Source organism: Onychomys torridus, chromosome 5 (genome assembly GCF_903995425.1).
Source record: "Onychomys torridus chromosome 5, mOncTor1.1, whole genome shotgun sequence".
NCBI classification, from domain to species: Eukaryota; Metazoa; Chordata; class Mammalia; order Rodentia; family Cricetidae; genus Onychomys; species Onychomys torridus.
This window is the reverse complement of record NC_050447.1, coordinates 56,419,399-56,442,120: the sequence shown is the minus strand read 5'-3', so window position 1 is coordinate 56,442,120 and position 22,722 is coordinate 56,419,399. Positions and strand designations below refer to the sequence as shown.

Sequence of the window (22,722 nt, the reverse complement as noted above, 5' to 3'; positions counted from 1 at the left end):
ATGGTTGCTGGAGATTCAAACTCTGGTCCTCATGCTTGTACAGCAAGTGCTTTTACCATTGAGCCATCTGCCTAACCCTGTTGTCCATCTTGCGTTGCATTTCAGTAGAAGGGTTTTTGATTCAAATAACCAAACTTGCATGAATACATACATTTATCTTACAACTAAATTTTATAAGCAAGAGCAGTTTGTCTCCTCTTCTTGTTTTCTCTTTGTAGTCCTGGGGCATGTACCCAGGACTTGTACTTGCTGAGTGAACACTTCCCCATTGAGCTGCAGTCCCAGCCCTGTTTCTTTCTACTTACAGTCACCTTACCAGTTCATGCTCCATTTCCCTTCAAGCAGGATTTAGCCTTCCCCTGCTCCCCAAGGGACTAGACCCTCATCCTATTATGACTCCCAGCATGCTTCTTAGCTTCTGCTAATGCTGCACCTGCCTGGGAGCCCATCTCTACTACTGATCTGTAACCTCCTGGGCACCAAGTACTATCAAACAAATTAAATGTCTCTCCATCAATCTATGTTGAGTGAATAAATCTGAGCACAAAAAAAACTAATGAGCTTTGAAAATTTAAAAATGCACGTGTTATAAAACACTCCTTTTTTTTCAGAACTTGGCACTGATTTGAGGGTTAGACATAACTTAGTCTTTCTATACCCCAGCTTCAGGTTAACTGGCAGATGAGATGAACAGACACAATATAGTTTGACAGGGCACAGGTCCCTCAAAAGGGCCTCTCCAGACATAAGAGTTCTGTCTTTAATTACTTCTAAAAATTATTGTCTTTAAGTAGACCAATCTGAAATTTGAAGTATGAGAATGAACAGCTTGCTAAGTGAAGCTGATAAGATAAGCATTTGTTATTGTTGTTGTCATTGTTTTATGTCTTAGTTTTGTCTTTGCTGGGAGGGTGAAAATCCCCTTCTTTAGCTCAGGATTTCCTTCTCTCTTGTCTTTTTCTTATTCTGTGTCAGGGTATAACTTTTCTGCCAATATTCCTCTTAAACACTTAGGCTCAACTAACCCTCTTGCTTAAAATTTCCAAGAGCTCAGGACGTGCCCTGACAGCCCCCCCACCCTGTATTTTCCCTTCTCTCAAGGCAAAACTTTGTTTTGGGGCCATATTTTTATTACACAGGACCCTTCCATAAGCAGCCCATCATATTTGGAATAGGTTTCAACATTAATTTTTTTTCTAAGTACAAAAGGAATTGACAGAGGTAAGTGACTGGATGATCTGTATTAGAGCAGCACTATTTTCCATAGAAATGATCTCAAGCAAAACAAAGGTTCCAAAATTCAGGATGTCTGAATTTTACATTGTAGTTTCTTACCTAAAATTTTCTTTTATAGTTATTTTCCATCAATCATACACATGAGTGACAGCCTCACTGCCACTGTCATTAAGCAGTGCCTCTTTTATGAAGGGCCCAATATTTTGTCTATAAAACTGTAGTACCCATGCTGGGTGGACCTGACTCCATCCCCAGAGAGTAGCCCTGGCTAACTGGGGTGGCTAATCAAGGCTCAGGCTCCCCTGGAAACAGGCCTTGATTCAAGGAAATCCTATAAAGTAGAGAAGAAGGTGAGCAGTAGGTGGATGAGAGGTTGCTTAAGGATTTCAAGATAGAAGCTTGTCTGCCCTCCCTACAAAAAACTCCCACAAATATAGACTCACTCAGTCTTTCTTACCCACAGGAAGGAAGTAGACCACTTATTTAAATGTGCACCTACCAAGTTGCATGGATGGAAAAATACTGTAAATATTGTTGATCTGTTTATAAATGGGTCTTGTGAGGATAACAATTTATTGGCAAGTAACTACTACCAATCTGGGTGAACACATCAAGGTAGCAGGCACACAGAGGCCCACTAAGATTTTAAGTCTCGACCTTCTAAATGTTTCATTAAAGGAAAATCTTTTTTCCTCAATCTTGTACATTGCTTACTGGACCTTCATTCAGATTTTATTATCTATACTTAAAGGTAATAAGAACAAAGAATTTCTGACCCTTTGCTAGCAGTCGATCTTAAAAATATTTATTATACAAAATAATGAAAGGTTTTGCCAATTAAAAATTTTTATACTTATGCATGTGCATGTGTGTGTTGTGTGTATGAGTATGTGTCCCAAAGCATGTGTGTGGAGGTCAGAGGACAACTTGTAGAGTAAATTCTCTTCTTCCATAGTGGAGTCTGGGGATGGAACATAGTTATCAGGCTTGGTAGCAAGTATGTTTACAGCTGAGCCATCTCACTAGCCCATCACCAGATTTAACACTGTCAAACCAAGAAACAGTCTATTGTTTTCCTCCTGTTTTTTAAACGTTTTTGATGTTATTATAAATATTACTAAGAAATATAAAATATGTAACTCAGCAAAACTATCTAATTCTGTCAGTCACCAGTGACCTGCAAATGCTCATGAGGGGTTTGGAAACCTTCATACCCTACTTCTTGTTTCAAATGACTGACATGAAGCCCTTGGCTCCTGAGACTCTTGATGTCCTTCTTCATGCGTGTGACACATTCTAAACACCACAGGGTCTCGTGTAACTCAGCCTGGCCTTGTATAGCTCAGATTGGCCTTGAACTTCTGATTGTCCTGTCTCTGTATTCTAAATTTAGGGATTATAGACATGCACTGCCATGCCTCCCCAACACATACACCAAACATACATATAGAAACACATGCATACACACACACACACACACACACACACACACACACACACACACAGCATAGTATGTATGTAGTTAAGAGGACAATTTGCAGGAGTCAGTTCTCTCCTTCTACCATGTGGTTCTGAGAGATCTAACTCAGGGTGTCAGGATAGATGGCAAGCACCTTTACCCACTGAGATATATCACATGCTCCAAATTCACATCATTTTTGAAGACATAGAAAACCTATGATGAATGAGATAGTTAACCAAAGTATCTTTTTAATTCCAGGTGCAATATTTTTCTAAGACAAAATGAGTTTTCAGAGCAATGATCTCATCTCTTACAGACTGAGATCACAAATGCACAGATAACGTGTGCCAGGCTGGAGATACAGGGCAGCAGGGCAGCACTTGCCTCACTGCTTAGCCACAAGGCCCTGGATTTGATACCTGTTGCTGCAAAGCAAACCAAGAAAAGCCAAGCAAAGTTGATTTCTCAAGGGAAAGCGACCACATGCTTCTTCTAAAACAATGAAGTGCCTGAGTAGTACAGTGGCACTTAGAAACAATGAATGTGCTTTACTCAATTGCAGAAATCCAGCTGGTCATATCTGCTAAGAGGACAGGGTCATACACATCCACTCACCCTTCATGTTGTGGGCACATGTGCCTGAGAGAGAGCTAGAAGGAAACTGTGTCAGTCTCAAGGGAACTTGACCCAACTCCTTTGCATCTTTCAAGGTAACAGTGTGATTTTTACACTAGTGCCATTTAAACAGAACTTCATTTTGAAGTAAGTTTTCAAATAATAGGGCAACATAGTTCTTTGGCACACTAATGCTTTGCCATTTAAGAACTATAACACAAATGTAGGAACTTTATGTACATCTTAATAAAGAAACTACACATCTTCTGTTTCCAAAGCATGTAATTTAACTTCCCTTCAAAAAAGATTCCCCCTAAAACATAGTTCTGTGTTGTGCTTTGTGTGTGTTTGACTTTAAGGAGGATCTGAGGTTAGAAAAGATGACTTCAATCAAGAATGGTGGATTTTCTTGTTACTCTTCCTTCACTGTATGTAAATAACAAGGAAGGAATCTTCAAACATTGATAGGAGCCACATCTGGTTGCTCATACCTCAAATCACAACTCCAGAGGTAAGGGCAGGGAGGTGGTGAGTTGGAGGCTGAGGGAGCTATCAGTTTCAGGCCTTCCTAAGATATTATATAATAAGTTTCAGGTCAGCCTGGAATACATGGCAAGACTCTGTAATAATAATAATAATAATAATAATAATAATAATAATAATAATATAGTAGTAGTAGTAGTAAGTTAATAGTAAAGTATCCCTTTATTCTAAAGCTCCAAACACTCATGTCCTAGCTAGTTTTATGTCAACATGACAGAAGCTAAACCTATCTGAAAGGAGGGAACTTCAGTTGAGGAAATGTCTCATATATGGCTGTAGAACATTTTCTTATTTAATGATTGATGGGAAAGACCCAGTTATGTGGGTGGTATTATCCCTGGATTGGTAGTCCTGGGCTCTATAAGAAAGTTGGGTGATGGTAGCTTGTGGCTTTAATCCCAGCAATCAGGAGGCAGAGGCAGGAGGATTTCTGAGTTTGAGGTCAGCCTAATCTATACAGTGAATTCCAGGACAGGCAAGGATACACAGAGAAAGCCTGTCTCGAAAAACCTCACCCCCTACCCCACACACACACATAAAGAAAAAGTGAAAGAATGGAAGAGAGAGAGAGAGAGAGAGAGAGAGAGAGAGAGAGAGAGAGAGAAGGCAAACAAGTAGGCTGAGCAAGCCACAAACAAACCAGTAAGCATTCAGTACCCCTTCAGGGCCTCTGCATCAGCTCCAGCCTCCAGGTTCCTGCCATATTTGGGTTCCTGTCCTGTTTGGGTTCCTGTCCTGATTTCCTTCAATGATGAACAGGGCTATGGAAGTATAAGTCAGATAAACCCTCTCCTCCCCAACCTGATTTTTGGTCATGATGTTTCATCACTGCGAGGAAACCCAGAAGTATAAAAGTCAACTTCTTTAGCACTTGCAGCTTTCCTAAGTGAAGGAAGGGAAATCAGTGAGCTAGCTAGGTCAGAAATGCACCCCTGTCCCCACCCTATCTGTGGGGCAGAAGTGTCACTCACACAGCGGACAAGGAGCTGTCTTTCTTGGGCTTCTTCTTCTCTCTTGCATCGCTGAAATCAAGTGCAGCCTTATCCATGCCCAATAACTCACTGATTCTGTCTCGTCCATAAAACTCTCCATATTTATCCATTACCTGTAGTCAAGGGAGAAGAATGTTATTCGCCTTAACAATTAAGTACACCACTTACACATGTATATCAGAGTATCAATTTTTTCCTTACCATATATTTGCTAGATCTTAAAGAAAACTTAGCCATCTAGTTTACAGTCCATCTTCTGGGGTCATGCTGTTGAAGTTCTAAATAAATCTACACGACTCTGAATAACTCATCTCTGAGGAGTGAGATTTCTCCCAGTAAAGGAGGCACAGGAAAGTCTGCTCTGCAGTAAAAGAGTGAGATGGTGGGCAGAAGGAAAGTGACCTTCAGTCTTCTACCAGGAATTTTGTCAGATGACTTGTGACTGTCTCAATATGTAAGTAAGCTTTGTACTCTGTCTCATGTGACCATCATGATGTGCCAGTTGTGTATTAATATTGGCACCCATTGTACAGACTACAAAACTGAGGAGATGGAAGTCAGTGAAGTGCCATGTAAAAGGCCAAGTGTGGTAGCATGTGCCTGTAATCACATCACTGGGAAGGCAAGACAGGTGGGACCATAAGGCTCACTGAGCAGCCAGTGTAGTCTAACCGGTGAGTCTCAGGACCCAAGGAGAGACCATGTCTCAAAATAAGATGGACAGTTCCTAAGGAACAATAGCCAAGGCTGACCCAGGTGTGTGACACCCGTCCACACACCTGTGCACATATTCTCCCCCATACACCTGTGTACCCAAACACACATAAGCGTGTATACACACACACACACACACACACACACACACACACACACACACATACATAAGGGAAGAATGAACAAAGCTTAGTGCTTGGACATGGCTGGCAGCTCAGCATAAATCCCAGCAGGTCCAACTCTGTGATGTGCTGCTCTCACCTTTAAGTTCAAGTACCCATTGTGTAATGGTTGTACAGAATAGCCAAAATGGAAGGAATCGGGAAATCAAGGAAAGAAAAGCAGAACAGACCATTGATAGCAGGAAGAGGGGAAAGGAGAAAGCAAGCAAAGGAGGAGGCGCCCAGGAGACCAAGTGGGACACGAAGAGAGAAGACAACACGACACGGGGAGAAAGGAAGGAAGCAACGAGCAGACAGAGGGAAGGCAGACCAAAGTGGTTTTAAAGAAACAAAACAGTTCTCTCCAAATGCACAAAACAGGTTAAGTAAAAGAAAGCACTGAAGAAAAGTGGTAGTTAAAATGAGCACAGCACAGATTTTCCAGGCTAACTAAACCAATCTGCTGCGTGGATTTTCTCAGTGCTGAAGATGCCCTGTGCTGGCCTGGATGGAATTTCTACAGGGGACCGTCTCACTCTTCTCCCTAGAGGACACAGCCGGTACTGCAGTGGAGAAGCCAGAATAAGTTGGTTTCTCTCCTTTTCTCTCCTTCCCTACTTTCTTATTTGCGTGTGTGTGTGTGTGTGCGAGTGTGTGTGTGTGCGAGTGTGTGTGTGTCTGTGTCTGTGTCTGTGTCTGTGTCTGTGTCTGTCTGGGTGTGTCTGTGTCTCTCTGTGTGTGTCTGTGTCTCTCTGTGTGTTTGCACGCCTATGGGGATAATTGCACATCTGTGAGTGTGTGTAGAGGACAGAGATCAGAGTCAGGTGGCTTCCTTAATCCCTCTCCAGCTCATTATTTGAAACAAGATCTCTCACTGAACCTGGAACTCGCCATTTCAGGGAGGCCAGCTGGCAATGGAGTCCTCTAGATCCTGTGCTCTATGTCTCCCTGGTGCTTGGATCACAAGCATGCCCTGTGCCAGCTTGTGTGGGGGCTAGAGATGCAGACTCAGGTCCTCACATCACACAGCAGACACCTGCCAACTGTGTCATCTCCCTAGTCCTGATCTTACTATTTCTATAGCATAGATATATAGTTTTCTCTAGAGATACTTTTGGCTTAATATTTTAGAAACATCCTCTTTATTCCACTAAAAACTTCATAGACATAAAATATTTAAAATGTCCATTTAAAAGTATTTTAAAATAGTCTTTTAAAAGTTTGCCCTAATTTAAATATGCATATATGCATTAGTGTAATAAACTCAAAGTGCCAGTTCACAAGGTAACAAAAAATGCACAAAGGTACATATAACAATCAGCAAATGCAGATTCTTTCCACCAGGAAGTATGGACATACACATGCATTCGCGCGCGCGCACACACACACACACACACACACACACACACACAGTGCTTCATGATACAGCTGAATTACATTTAAGTTCTTAGAGTACGCTCCATCTCTGCATAAGGTGGTAAGAAAAACTTTCAGTGTCTCCTTGACAATCACCTTTGGAACAGCACTGAATTGATAAAGACACAAAAGATCTCTTCACACGACAGGTGCCTCTGTGCCAGTACACAACAAGCTGGCATTCACCAGGAAACAATGTGTGAACTGAGCAGCTCAAAGAACAACAAGGAGCTGGGAGCAGTGGCTTGTGCCTGGGAAGCTGAGGGAAGAAGATTGCAGCCAGTCTGAAACCAACATGGGCTACTTGGTGTGTTCCAGGCTAGCATGAGCTACAGTTTGAAACTTTGCCTCAAAACCCCATTAGAAAAAAAAAAAAAGCAAGAAAATAAAAAAGAGTATTTCCCAAATACCAGCCCTCAGCACACAAACACTGTTACACACAATGTTTCAACTAAACCATAAAGAGCCACGTACAGATCCTGTGTGGCAGGGAGGGCAGGGATAACCCAAGCCTCTAAGCAGAGGTTCTCAACAGCAGAGCTTAGCAGCAGCCAGGGCATAGCTGAAGCAATGCTAATGTCCTCTCTCCCACCCGCCCTCACAATTAGAGCCAGATTTCTTCATTAAAGTCTTTAAAGTTATATAAAGAAGAACAGCCTACAGCTGACTTGGGCAAACCAAACAATACCAAAGCAAGTTCCTACTGGTTCTTATCACTGTGCACACTTTACTGTTCCCTAAGTCATGATGGGTAAATGAAGCGAGGTCTGTTTATTTAGGCACAACAGAGTATGAATGTCTTAGATGCTCTTCTGAAGATGCCTATTTGATTCTCTTGCCACTATGAAATAACAACAGCAGGCAAACGGAACACACCTAACATCCCACTCTCCATCCAAATCACATCACATTCACTGAATTCACATACACATTCACATACACTTTAAGAAAAACAATGGGAACTTATTCCCCCGCAGAAACATTACCTTTCTTTTAACAAATTTATCCCAATAATTATTAGGAAATGACCTAAAAGACACAAAAGCAGAGAAGTAAGAGGAGTAGTACTTTTTAAATGATTAATAACATATAATTTGAAATAAACAAAATACTGAAATTAATATTCATGAAGCAATCCTGCCATCTACTTAGAAGTACGAGTCACATAACCTCTCTGTTCACAATTTTTCTATATCACAAGTGTATTAAATATCTTTTAAATAATAGCATATAAACATATCAATAAATAAATCACATTAAAATAATGTGGATATCTTAATATAATCATATTTATTCACAAGTTGCATATTATATTTATCATTTGTTGTAAGAGTGTTTCTTGTCAGTTATTTTAAAAGTCGGAATGTCTAGAAACTGTGGCTTCGGTGGTGGCTGAGAGATAAAGGACTAACCTAGCATGCTTAAGGCCCTGAGTTCAAGTCCTGCCACTCCAACAAAGAACAAACTAGGAGATTAGAAGCCTGTCACTGTTTTGCTATAAAGTCAGAGTCTTATTCCCCAGTGGAAAACTCAGAACCTACTAGAAATAACTTTTAAGAATCAGCAATTCCAGGACTGGGGACATGGCTCAGCAGTAGAGTGCTGGCTAGAAAGGCCAAGGCCTTGGAGTCGATCCTACTCACCACACAAAAAAACTAAAAAGAATAAACAGACTCAACCATAATATAATATCTGACTCTTATGATGCATAAATCCTCAAAAATATACCATCATTAATTATATGGACTTATATGAGATATAGTAGCTGGTTGGTTGGTTTGTCTGTTTTTATCTTGACCCCACAGGCTAAATGATTACTGGATCATGGTTTGTTTGGTTTTTTTTTAAGTGTGTTTTTTCCTCCTCTTACAAGTGCCATCACATTGTAAAATTTGCTAGGTTCATGTGAGCCTGGCTGGTGGTGTCTTCTGGATGTTCAGACACATTAGCAGTGTGAATTCAGTATTTTTGCCTTCATTGCTACAGCCCTTTCCTTAATGAATAATGTCTGCTTCCTCTGCATTTTGGATGAGACTCCTCTGCATTGTGGGCTGTGAACCTGGTGCTGCACACCTCCCTGAGCCCTGGCTAATGGCTGTGCTTTCCCATCCGCACTGTGCAAATGGCCTCAAAGCGCTTTTCAATTAAGAGACTCAGAGCAGAGGGCAGAAATTGCAGCAACCATTAGCTTTGGATGGCTTTTAGTCTTTTGATTTTCTTGGCTGAATATGTAACTATTACTCACTTGGACTAAATGTTTAACCAATCTTCAGAAACTCTAGCAGAGAAGTTATTTTAACATCTTGAAATTCCTCCACCCAGAAATGCCTCCCAGAATGCCCCACTCACTGTGTGTTGATCACCAGTCTGTCCCACTGGCCTTTAATATCGTCTTCCGACGGCTGCTCTGTAATGTAAAGCCCATCAAACTCCAATTTCCGTGCCACTTCCTTCTCTCGCTTAAAAATAACCAACGGGACCTGCAGATGGGAATAAACATGTTGACCTTTGTTTAGCTGGACTGGTGTCTCTCACGGTCACTATCTTCACAAACCAGTTTTTAGGAAGAACTATTTCTCCACTTACTTGCAGGAAGGAAAAAAAATGAGTGAAAATGAATCAACTACAATCAGGCAGAAAGAAATATCTAGAAGGTTTGGGGGAAACAGCATACATGGGCATATGTTTTAAAGACACAAGGGTTAATACATAATTGGACTAAGGATAGCATCCTAAATAATAAAGAAAGACAGGTGATTGCAAAATATTCGATATATACTCCAATACATATTACTTTAATGCATCAAATGAACAGATGTGAAAAAAAAATCTTGGTGATTTTACTAATGTCCCTGAAAGTATGTTTTTCAATGTCTTTAATAACTCTGTGCACAACATGCTTATATTATATAGAGGCAGATTCAAGTTTCAACATTGGCAAAAATCTTGGCGAGTATAACAATGCCTTTGTCATCTGCTGAAGATTCCCCTTTCACACAGGCAGAGTCTGTGCAAGCACAGATGGGAGGTGCGGGCACTGTGGAAGTATACAGGAGTGCTTACCCCCATGGGAAAAGCAGGACAAGAGGTAGAAAGCAATTCCTACAGGAACATCTCACACTCTAGTCTTTTATTCCAAGCCCTAGCTTTCCAAATACCTTATGAGGCTTCATAGCCAGAGGCAAAGGGCAGTGAAATAAAGGCAAAAATAAACATACTTGCACAGGCAGACCTCCCCAAGCATTCAGAGAGACTATATTGCCCTATTGATTTCTATTCTCAACGCTTACTGTTACCCCTAGCAGGGACATGGGGGATACACACAACTTATTTTCTGGATGAAATAGTAGCAACTGTGAGTCTTCTGTCATGGATGGTGAGAGATACATACCCAACAACAACAGAACAGTCAGGCCTCACAGCTATTTAACTGTGAGAGACTGTGGGCAATGGAGTTCACTTCTGTATGGTCAAGTTGTGCATGAAAAATGTTGACTATATAAATAACTGTCAGTAAGCAAAAACATACTTGCAATCAATGACTGATCAATGGAAACTTAGAAAGGTCAGACCCCTCCAGTTCTAGCTTCAGAGATAGAAGCCTATGACCACAGTTTGCTCTTCTATCCTTAGACAATCATTTCCCTCTACCTCAACCTGCTTCTTCCTCCGGCCTCAGAGGTGCAGAGCCTTAGAGCATCTCAAATAAACACCACAAATTCCATCTCAGCACTTGCCTCCCCAGGAATCCAATCTACAAACAAACATTTTAAATACACAGGTACTTGGGGACTTACTTTCAAGCAGTAGTATCCAATGATGCAAAAGAAAGAGATGACAGTGTGCAAGATGGCTAAGATGCGCAGGGTGGGTTCCATGTAGCCACTACTCTCTTCAAGGACATAGTGCACTGCAATGATTCTGTGTGGGCTGCTGTCCAGGCTGGTGGTCACTTTGGCAGTGTCGCTGGAGCTTCTGGCAGGCAGCTCCTTTCCTTCAACCACAGAAGAAGTGGAGACCTGATTCAAACCATTTAAAATACAGTCAGTTCACTGTGTGTCACATCACCACACAAAAAGGAAATGGAAATGCAGCTGAATGCGAAGTCAGTGCATGATGGCATCATGGAAAGACTAATAGGAAAGGATAAAGAGACATCTCTTCCAACAGCAAGTAACAGGTATGATTCTAAAATTCATGCTGGGGGACACTGAGAGATGGCTCAGTAGGGAAAAGCGCTTGCTGCCAAGTTTGATGACCTGAGTCCAATCTCCAGGAATTACAGGATGGAAGGAGAGAACAGACTCTCACAAGGTTTTCTTTGACCTCCACATGCACACCATGACATTCTTGTATGCACACACAAAAAATAAATGCTGATATTTTTAAGTTCATGCTAATCCAACCAAAGTTACAAGGATTCCAGTCTTCAGGAAAACATTAGATATTTTTCTTCTCAGTTATCCAAATAATGTCATATGAGGGAGGTTGTGTTATATCCAGGCATCATAACAAGTAAGAAATTCAGCTGAATCATCCTAGGAACATTGGTGGTGAACCCTCTAGAACACCCAGCCCTCTTCAGTTGCAGTCCGTTGAGGTCCCTCCTATTATTCCAGAAGCACATACACCCTGCCTTCCTGAGCATCTGTGGTAGGACTGGGCTTTGGTCTCCTTTTCGTTAAGGTGCCATTTAGAACTGGTGTAAATGTGCTCCCTTGCAGCTCACAGGGGAATCTGTCCATTGGTATCAGTCACTTCGGACTTTTAGAATAGTCTTTAACCCCAGGGACACCCATACATACCTTGTAGAAGAGCAGGATGAAATTGATAGCGAAGGCAACAAACAGGGCCAGCATTCTCATGTTGTAAAAGTTGCGAGCAAAATAGTTCTGATGGGGGAAAGGGTTAAGAACAGGCCAACCAGTAAGAGATCAGAAATTTGCAAACATTTAAAACAAGATCCATTCATTTACTCTAAATTACAGATTGGGAGCCTGTTGTGTCCTTGGTATTAGAGACATACAGCAAAGGACAAAGTTTCTACCACCAAGGAGGAGACAGCTAATAATAACCACACCCTCAGATACAAAGTATCATTCAAGAACTCCAAGTGACATATTGATACAAAGGGGAGGGCTTAGGGAATGGGTAGAAGTTTGGATAGGTGGCTTGGAAAGGCTATCTTAGGAGGTGAGCTTGAGCACTGGCCCAGGGATGGCAAAGGAGCTGACTGAGCCATAGGAGGAAGGTGTATTTGAGACATGGATAGTGAGGACTGGGCCCTGAATTAAGAGTAATGCTGTGGGGCTGGAGAGAGGGTTAAGAGCATTTGCTGCTCTTGCAGAGGATCTGGGTTCAGTTTCCCGCACCCACATAGAAAATTCACAACTATCTGTAACTCCAATTATGGGAAAAATCTGATGCCCTCTTCTGGCCTGCACAGGTACAACATGCAAATGGTATACATATGTACACACAAGCAAACAAAAAATATTTAAAATATTTTTAAAAGGATAAGTGTGTGTGTGTGTGTGTGTGTGTGTGTGTGTGTGTGTGTGAATGTGCTTGAGCCCTAGAGAGAAGCAAAGAGAGGGAAGAAGTTGGCTCTGGTGGGTGAACAGGGGCTGAGTTCTAAATGCTTCTGTTGAATATTTCAGTTGTCTGTTACAGTAAACTGATTCAATGACCTCTGAACCACTAGGACTATACTGCAGGGACATCTGTCCCAATATTTCCTGGATTTGGATGAATGACCTAATTCTTCCAGGAACACACCTTGTCTCTTCTGTAATGTGAGCATAACAACAGAACCAGCTTCCTACATTTGCTATGAGAAAATATGAGGAAATCCAGTTACTCATTTTAATATGCTATCAGTAATTATATATGATACCTCATATGTCGTCATTGTTAAAACTGATATTTTATTCTAGGTGGTTGAGATGCTGGTGGAGAACTAAAGAGGACAGGATGCACCTAGATGATGACTTAGAAATTCCTCTGTGGAGACAGTAGAAGCAACAGGGACTAGTTAGTAAGAATGAATGCAAGAAGAGATGATGTTGGCAGTGGGCTGGTCTCCATGGCAACTGTGGACAAAGAACTGGGTTGGCCATTGAGGTGCTTTGAAGGAAGAGCTGGGGCTGAGTTTTGGCTTGTTGTTATTGTTGTTGTTTTTGCTGTATTGTGTTAGAGGTAAAAGAGAAAGGACTCAAAGATGAGCAGCTAGGTGAGTGTTTGGTATGGTATATTGATTCTGGAGAAACCAAAACAACCTCACACAAGTGGATACAAGGGAAGAGGCCACACTAAAATCAACTATTGTTATAACATGAAATGAGCTTTAGATAGATAAAGCCTAACCATAGCAGCAATGCCTCTCATTAACTTCTCCATGAACATACCTCTCCCTGTTGGAGTCTTTACCCTACAATGGATCTGGCTTCACTGTCACACCTAGTCACACTAAGACTGAATAACACACTGGGGCTGGGCCAGTTATACTGTCTCTCCTGGATAGGAAAACAACAGGTCACAGAGACTGAGTTATCTGACTGTGACTGTTGGATGGAGACAGTCATAAAGACACAGAGGACAGGGATCTGTGGAAGGCACCATAGCCATGACTGGTCTTATGTGTGCAAACTGGTAAGCATATGCCAATGCCACCAAGAGAAGCAGAAAGGTGGAAAAGTTACATAGAGACAAGGATCATAGGAACCCTGAGCAGAGATGGACAGACAACCTAGTTTCTGTCCTTATCCAACTGCAGAGAGGCAGGCTTTCAGGACTCACAGGCTGTTAGAGGGCACTGCAGCACTTACCCAGCCTGCTGCCGCCATGGCAACCACTGATGCATATCAAATTAACAATTACACAGAGGTAGCTCAAGAACCTTTATGGTCAGTGGACTCTGTCACAAACATTACAGAAAAAATACAAGACTTGGGGAATACTTCTATAAAACCCTATAAAGAACTATCTTCCTTCTCTCCATTTCTTCACTTTCTTTTACTTGTCTGTAAACAATAATTTTGAATTGTCATCACCAAAAAGCTGACTCATTAAGTTTACGTTTATAAAAATATATTTATATTTTCCTTATATGTCTATACATATTTCTTTTTAGTAAAAGGTGGGATGATACTTATTTGGTTTGGGGGCTGAACCCAAAAGGCTGTGTAAAAAGGCCTTGAAAATATACCTAATGGCATCTCCCCTGCCAGGTAAGTATATGTACTGGCAATGGTGGAGAGAGAGCCTGATCTGACCTAGTCTGGAGATCAGATGGCCAAACACCCTAACTGTCATGCTGGAGCTCTCATCCAATAACTGATGGAAGTGGATGCAGAGATCCTTGGCCAGGCCCCAGGTGGAGCTCCAGGAGTCCAATTGTTGAGAAAGAGGAGGGATTTAAGAATATGAATTGTTGAGACCAAGACTGGAAAAGCACAGGGACAAATAGCCAAACTAATGGAAACACATGAATTATGAACCAAAAGCTGTGGAGCCCCCAACTGGATCAGGCCCTCTGGATAAGTGAGACAATTGAATAGCTTGAACTGTTTGGGAGGCACCCAGGCAGTGGGACCCGGACCTGTCCTTAGTGCATGAGCTGGCTGTTTGGAGCCTGGGGCATATGTGGGGACACTTTGCTCAGCCTGGAAGGAGGGGACTGGACCTGCCTGTACTGAATCTACCAGGTTGAGCTGAATCCCTAGGGGAGTCTTGGCCCTGGAGGAGATGGGAATGGAGGGGAGGGGCTGGGGGGAAGGCGGGGGCGGGAGGGGGGGAGGACAGGGGAACCCATGGCTGATATGTAAAATTAAAACACAAATATAATTTATATATATATATATATACCTAATGGTTTCTAAAGTATTTGTGGGAAGACCTACCATGATGTCTGTTATTCAATCAGAGGATGTCAAGACAATGTGAACATATGTAGTGGCTTTGGGGATGTCAGACCATGTGAAGGTGTGTAGAGGTCATGGGGTGTCTGGCAGTGTGAATTGTGTAGAAGAAACATGACTTTGAAAAAGACATTTACCCTAAAAAACAAATACACTGGGCTGTAGAGATGACTTAGCAATATAAGAGCACTGACTGCTCTTGCAGAGGACCTGGGTTTGGTTCCCAGCCCCTACATGGTATCATACAGCTGTCTGTAACTCCAGTTCTAGGGTATCAGATGCCCTGTTCTGGCCCCTAAGGCACTGTTACACAGGGTACACATCGATGCCTGCAGACACTTACATGTACATATAAAGATAAAATAACATTTTAAAAATTCAAATACACGAAAATAAGTAGATAAAATATCTGCTTAGCTCCTGGTTCTGAAGACCCTCCCTTCATAAATCAAACCAATTGCAAGGAAAAAAGAATTCTTGGATAATAATTTCTATCCTATATGGATATAGACTTTTTTCTTGCCATTATTCCCTAAATACACTATAACAAACATTTACATAACAGTCACATTGCATTAGAGATCATAAATAATCTAGATAGGTCAAAATACACAGAAGGACATGTCCTGTTTACATATAAACACTCCACCATTCTTATACAAGGAATTTTATTCTCAGATGTGGGTGGTTAGAAGGATTTTTGGGGACCAACTGCTACACATAGCCAGGGACAATCACTCAGTCCTAAAAGTCATCTCCAAAGTCTCACCAGCAGCTTCTGCTGATAGGCTATGATTTTCTTCCAGAACGCTGACTCTGGCACCTCGGGTTCCCCGTATCGATGTGTGTGAAGCTGCCTCAACTTCTGTTTGCCTTTATCATCTTTGGCTTTTTCTTCTTTTTCTCCATCTTCCCCTCTGTGAAAACAAAGAAAACATAAGCTATCTAGAAGGTGAAGAGCCAAGCAAGTGCTCTGCAAAATACAAAGTAAACAAATAAATCACAATATCCTCTTAGAAAATAAGTTCTGTATTATATATGTATATGTTCATGTATAAGCATGTGCATGTGTGTGTGTATAAATGTAGAAGCCAGAAAACAACCTTGGGCATTCTTCTTCCTTGGGCATTATCCACCTCATTTTGTGTGACAGACTCAGGCTAGCCAGCAAGGCACAGGGATTTGATTGTCTCTACCTCCCTAGTGCTTGGATTACAAGAGCAGGGCATTACGCAGCCTTTTATGTGGGCTTTTTGGATCAAACTCAGGCTCATGTATAAGATGAATTGCTAACTGGCCTTATTAATAAAAAAAAAAAAACCCAGAGCCAGATATTGGGGTGAAAGCTGAGATACCAGAGAAATAGAACAAGCCACAGCCAACCTCACCTCACCAACTCCTCAGCTGATCCTGTTTCCATGAATGCTCAGACTGAAAGAGACTCAGCCTCTAAGTCCTCTCCCCTGAGGGTCTCAGTTGAACTGCTTCTAAAAAGCCTCTAGTTCCTGGTCCTTATACCTTATACATCTTTCTGCTTCCTGCCATCACTTCCTGGGGTTAGAGGCGTGTGTCCTTCCCAAGAAAAACATGAGATCTCAAGTGCTGGGATTAAAGGTGTGTGCCACCACGCCTGGCTCTGTTCCCAGTGTGGTCTTGAACTCACAGCGATCCAGATGGATCTCTGCCTCCCAAGTGATAGGATTAAAGACATGTGCTACCATTGCCTGACCTCTATGTTTACTATAGTGGCTGGCTTTTTCCTCTGATCCTCAGATAAGCTTTATTGGGGTGCATGAAGAAAATATCACTACACTCATGTACTCATGTAGCAAGATCTTTATGAAGTGAGCTATCCCTGTAGCTCCCAAACTAAATTCTGCTCCAGTGAATCATAGCATTATGAATTTTAGACTGAGGAAAAGGATTTCCTGCCCTCCCCACAGTTGAATGATTCTGTGGAATTTAAATCAAAGGGACATTTTTCAGGCTGGAAAACTATTTGTATCCACCATATCTTAGCAGATTCTCTTTACTTGTATAATAAGATATTTGGTTGCAAAATGGTACAACAAAGACATTTCATGCCCCACCCCCTTCAACACATCTTACTTTTAAAATACAGTTTTGTGGCCCAAAGCCAAGGCATTGTGTATTCCAGGCAAGCAATCTACCATGAAGTTACATCCCCAGACCTCCTTTTCACTATTTAATTTGAGCCAGGGTCTCACTAAGTTGCCTAGGCTGGCCTTGAACTTCCTCTGTAGAACCCAAGCCAGTCTTGAATTTGCAGTCTTCCTGTCCTAGCCTCCCAAGTAGCAATGATATCAGTACTGCACTACCATACCCAGCTTTTAAATTTTGATTATAAAAATCATAATTCTTTTTATATTTAATTATACTTGATCTCAGCCCAAAGGCTGAGAGGTGATTCTTTTATGGGGGTGGGAGGGCATAGCACTAAAGAAGATCAGAGGACAATGTGTAGGACTTAGTTCTAACCTCCTACCATGCAGATTCTGGGGATCAAACTCACGTCCTCAGGCTTGGCAGCAAGAGCCTTTACCAGCTGAGCCATCTTACTGATGAATAATTCAATTTTTAATAGTCTTTAGCCATTGACACCTAAAATCAAAGTCCTGTGTATTTGGTTTTTCTCACATAAAAAGGACACCGATACAGATAATCACACTTACCTGATTCTATTGAGGAAAATATATTAATTTTAATATTGATATAATTACATTGTTGTATTAATTCTAGATAACAATGGAATTAGGACTAAGTTTAATACTTTTTAAGAATTAGAGTTATTTATTTAAGTTGTCTGTGTACTTGCAAATGTGTGCGGTTTAGAGGCCAAGTTGAGGATGTTAGTTACCTTCTTCCATCATGTGGGTCCTGGGGATCAAACTTAGGTCACCAGACTTGGCAACAAGCACATTTACCTGCTGAACCATCTCTCTGGTCCCAGAATTAGAAGTCTTTATAAAATATGCTTTAAATGTAAAGTAAGAATCCTTCTTGTAAGGGCATAGATGCTATATCATGCTCACACTGTCTAGCCAACCCTATACTTCACATCAGGTAAGACCTGCTTGCCTACTGTACCCCGTCACAAGTGCCACCTTTCCTATTCTAAATGTCATTTATCTAGTCACATTTACAGCAGATCCAAGATCCAAGACAATGAAAACAGGCTAATGAAATAGGAAAATGTGGGAAAATGGCTGCTCTGTGAGAACGGTAGTGAGACAGGAACTTAAGACTTTAACTTTTCTTAGCTTTTTCAAGATGGGCTTATAAGATTGGGGCAAGATAAGGGTTTTCTACATTATTGATATAAAGCCATTATGGATGAGGAGTTTGGTATTTCCCATACTGTATGCTATACTCTTCATTACCTACCTCTGCATCTATAATAGGGCTCTACAACACCAGGTATGCTCATGAAGATGAAGACCCCTAGTCCCATTCCAGAACAGGGGAGGGGTGTGTGTGTGTGTGTGTGTGTGTGTGTGTGTGTGTGTGTGTGTGTATCAGTCAGTCTGTCTGTGTATGTGTAAGAAGGTGGGGTATGACCCAGGAATCTATATTGTGTGTTTCTGAGTAGGTGGGTGCATGTGTGTTTTCTCATAGGCCACAAGGTAACCTCGGCTGTCATATACCCAGTATTTTTTGGACAAAGTCTCTTCCTGGCCTGGAGCTCTCTAATTAGGGTAACTTGGCTCCCCAGTGAATCACAAATCTGCACCTCACACGAGGGATTTCATGTGGGCTCTGGGGATTGAACTCAGGTCTTCATGATTATGCAGCAAACACTTTACTATCTAAGCTACCTCTCTAGCATGGAATCCTCAATTTTTAACAATGTCTAGGAGATTTCTAAGCATGTGGCTTCAGACAATACTTAGAGGGATACCACTCTAGAACACACTAAGCTGCTGAATTTGCCACATTGGTTTCTTCCCATTCTTAAAAGGACAAACATTCACACATAAGCTTTATCCATCAGTCTTAGAGAGACACTGTGGTCTCTTCCAATAAGGGAGAAGCACACGCAGGGACAGCCCATGGAAAGAGGAGGAAAAGTCTGGGTGGGGAGAATCCAGATGGCCCTGCATGAAGTAAGGTCCTGGTTTCCACATAGATGTGAGACTAGATCATGTGATGCCTTGACAGGGCAAGAGTCTCTATCCCAGCTCCCAATGAGCAGGGACCAAGCCAAGAGGTTCGGGGACATGGAAGAAAGCATGTGGCAGTACATACTCAGCCTTCTCAGGTTCAGACTTGGTTTCTTCTTTTTCTTCTTTCTCTTCTTTTGCCTTCTGCTCCTTGAACATGTCAATAGGGAACAGAAAAACAGGATTATTATTATTGTAAGTGTATGTGTATGGGTGGAGGTGCACCTGTGTGTTGTGGGACAATCTTTGTACACTGTAAATATGTATTTCTCTCATTGTTAATAAAAAGATGGTTGGCCAATGGCTAGGCAGGATTTAGAGGGGGCAGAGAGAATGCTGGGAAGGAGGACAGAGTCAGAGAAGTTGCCAGCAAGACACAGAGAGGAAACAGGAGGTGTAAGATGAAAGGGAGGTAATGCCATGTGGCAGAATGTAGATTAATAGAGATGGGTTAACTTAAGTTGAAGAGCTAGTTAGTAATAAACCTGAGCTATCAGCCACACATTTTTAACAATATTAAGTCTCCTTGTGGGTTATTTGTGAACTGGTGGGTAAGGAAAATTCCACCTACACTTGTGTCTACAGGTGGGTGTGTGCATGTGTGGCCATGCATATAGAGATCAGAAGACAACCTAAGCCACCACTCATCATAGGCTGTACACCTTGTTTTGTTTTGTTTTGTTTTGTTTTGTTTTGTAATTGAGATTCTTCAATGAGGCTAGCCTGGTTAGTTAGTGAGCTCCAGGGACCAGCCTGTCTTTGCCTCTCCTGAGCTGAGATTATGAGCCTACACTACTACACTGGCCTTTTTTTTTAAAAATATAGGTTCCTTGGATTGAACTCTAGGCCTCATGCTTACAGAGTGTCATACTTAGATTTCTGTTGTGATACAATATTATAATCGAAAGCATCTTGGGGAGGAAGGGGTTTACAGTCCATCACTAAGGGAAGGAAGGAAGGAAGTGAAGCAGAAGCCGTGGTGGAATGCAGCTACCTGTCTTCTTCTTCATGGTTTCCTCAGCCTGCTTTCTTACACCCCAAGACTATCAACCGAGATGTGGTACTGCCCACAGTGGCCTGGACCCTTCCATGTCAATCATTAATCAAGAAAATGCCCAACGTTCTTGCCTACAAGCCAATCTTAGGGAAGATATTTCTCAATTGAGAGTTCCTCTACACAAATGACTAGCTTATATCAACTGGACAAAAAATAAAAAATAAAAAACCTGGACAAAAGCAAGCACTATGGTGACAGAGATTTTCTCAGTTTTCTAAGCAGGATTATATGTCACCTGAGTGCCCTTGGGGAGCTGTGCAGCCACCTGCCAATTCATAACCCACACAGGAGATTTTGTTTTGCTTACACTGAGATAGAAGTTCCATGTCCCCTCCCAACCCCCACTTTTTATGCACACTCCAAAAGCAGTGGATTAAAAACTCTCTAGGCTCCTTTCCACTGGCTTTTCTCATTTTAGAAACAACCTTCTTTATCTTATCCACCTGCTCTGCTCAAATCTTCTTTCACTTTCAAGGCCAATTTAAGTCTTACCACTTAGTATCATCATCTAAGTACTGGCCTTAGAATGATATCAGCACATAGAACTCCACCCACTGGCATACCTTTTAGCTTTGAATTTCTCATTCACTCGGTGTTTTCAGACACTTGGAAAATAGGCACAAAGATTTGAGTACGCAAAGATGGTCCAGCTGACCATCACAGCAGGATCTCATTGCCCACAAAGTGTAGAAATTAACAGTTTCTCATAACAAATCACACAGATTCTTTACAGTTCTAGTTTTGCTTTCCAAAGGTCATTTTTCCCAGAAATTAAAGTTGAGAGCAAGAGAGAGTATGTGTGAGAGAGCAAAGGCAAGAGAGGATGTGTGCAAAAGAGTGAGAAAAAGCCAGAGAGCATGCATGCTCAAGGAGGGGAGGAAGGAGAAGGTAGTAGGAGGGAGGGAGAGGGAAGGAAACACAGACAGACAGAGCAAGTAAGAGAGAGCATGTGCATATGAGCAAGAGCAAACCAGAGCACATGCATGCGCCAAGCGGGGGTAGGGGGATGGGTGGAGTGCTTTACTGCATTAATAATGATAACTTCAAGTGAAGTACCTGTAACTTTTCTTGTACCTCAGGGACAGGGATGGGGTTGGTCATAAGGTCACTGAGGCCGGCGTTTGGATTGTGAGGAATTAGTTTGTACTGCCCTCCTTCCCTCTTCAGATCTAAGCCAAATATGTCTGAAAGAAGGTCATTTTCCTCTGCCAGTTCCTTTAAGTCCGTCAGGTCTTCAGAGGGCAGTGCTGACTCTAAAGACTTCCTCTCTCCCTCTTCTTCATCTCCTCGCACCTCATCCTGAGTGGGGTCTGGCATGTTGGCTAGAAGCTCTGCCACTTTGATTTTCTTAGCACCTTCCACCAGGCTGCCCCCAAGCAGCAGGCTGGAAACAATGCGAAAAAAGCCCCTGCAGACACTGGCCACGAAGTGTAGGAGGGTCACGAACACACTCCAATAGGATGAGAAGAAGGCTGTGACCATGTCCTTCACTGTCATCTTTTTCATTCTCTTCATCTGCTTCTTTAGGCTCTTCAGGCTGAGCATCCTAACGAGGGTTAGGACATTGTACCTGAGAGCCAACAGGGCGGACTGGATGGTGAGGAGGGAGAAAAAGCCCATCCGTGGGCCCTGCTCTTCAGGCCTCTCCTTCTCACTCTCTTCTTTATTTGCTGACCTCTCATTTAGATCAGACTCTGAGATCTGAGCTGCCAGCTGCATCTCAAAGATGGTGTCCTCACAGAAGTTCACAAACAGCTCCATCTTCTCTTTCTCCCCGCCCTCATTGACCACATCGAATATGAACTGCCTTTTGGACTCCTTGACCTGTGGCTTCTCCCACTGAGTTCGGCTGGACTCGCTGATCTCAAAATAGACCCTCTCAATACGCTTGGCACTGCCCATGATCTCAATGCGACCCAGGAATGGTTGGAAGTAGTTGAGGACACTCTCTGCTAACTCCAAGAAGGTCTGCAGTCTCGTGTCATTGGGCATGTGCTCCGAGAGGTTGGTCAACAGGACAGCAACATTGAAGCCAATGTCCTTTGCAGGCTCATGAAACCTTTTGACAAACTCTTCATAGTCCAGAGTCTCATTTTCATCTGTCTCTGCACAGGACAGCAGAAACTCGGTCTCTGACTGGGTGTAGTGCTTATGGCTCTCCATAGCTTTGTGGAAGTCTCTCTTGGAAATGACCCCTTTGCCATCAGGGTCATACTCCTTAAATGTGTCAGAGGACGTCAAGTCCTTCAGTTTCAAAAACATATCAAAGAACTTGAGGATCATCTCCACATTGTTGGATGAGGACTCCACAAGCATGTCCACCATCTGTTTGCCTATTGTTCCGTTCACAACGTTACCTGGTGGAAAAGCATGTGTAGTTATTTATTACAAATCTTGTACCTACAGACAAAATAATCATACAAACC

At 42.1% G+C, this 22,722-nt stretch overlaps 1 protein-coding gene across 9 annotated transcripts in view; it reads right to left on the bottom strand.

The window, feature by feature from the left end:
* Nucleotides 1–22,722, bottom strand: part of Ryr2 (ryanodine receptor 2) — a 596,457-nt gene that overhangs the window by 18,404 nt on the left and 555,331 nt on the right. For all 9 annotated transcript variants that reach the window (XM_036187934.1, XM_036187935.1, XM_036187936.1 and 6 more), the window contains 8 exons: nt 21,353–22,653; nt 19,325–19,389; nt 15,828–15,975; nt 11,945–12,031; nt 10,937–11,158; nt 9,489–9,619; nt 8,126–8,168; nt 4,828–4,961 (listed from right to left, as the gene is read on the bottom strand). In XM_036187934.1, the coding sequence (XP_036043827.1) occupies nt 4,828–4,961; nt 8,126–8,168; nt 9,489–9,619; nt 10,937–11,158; nt 11,945–12,031; nt 15,828–15,975; nt 19,325–19,389; nt 21,353–22,653 (2,131 nt within the window). The remainder of the gene's footprint in view (nt 1–4,827; nt 4,962–8,125; nt 8,169–9,488; nt 9,620–10,936; nt 11,159–11,944; nt 12,032–15,827; nt 15,976–19,324; nt 19,390–21,352; nt 22,654–22,722) is intronic.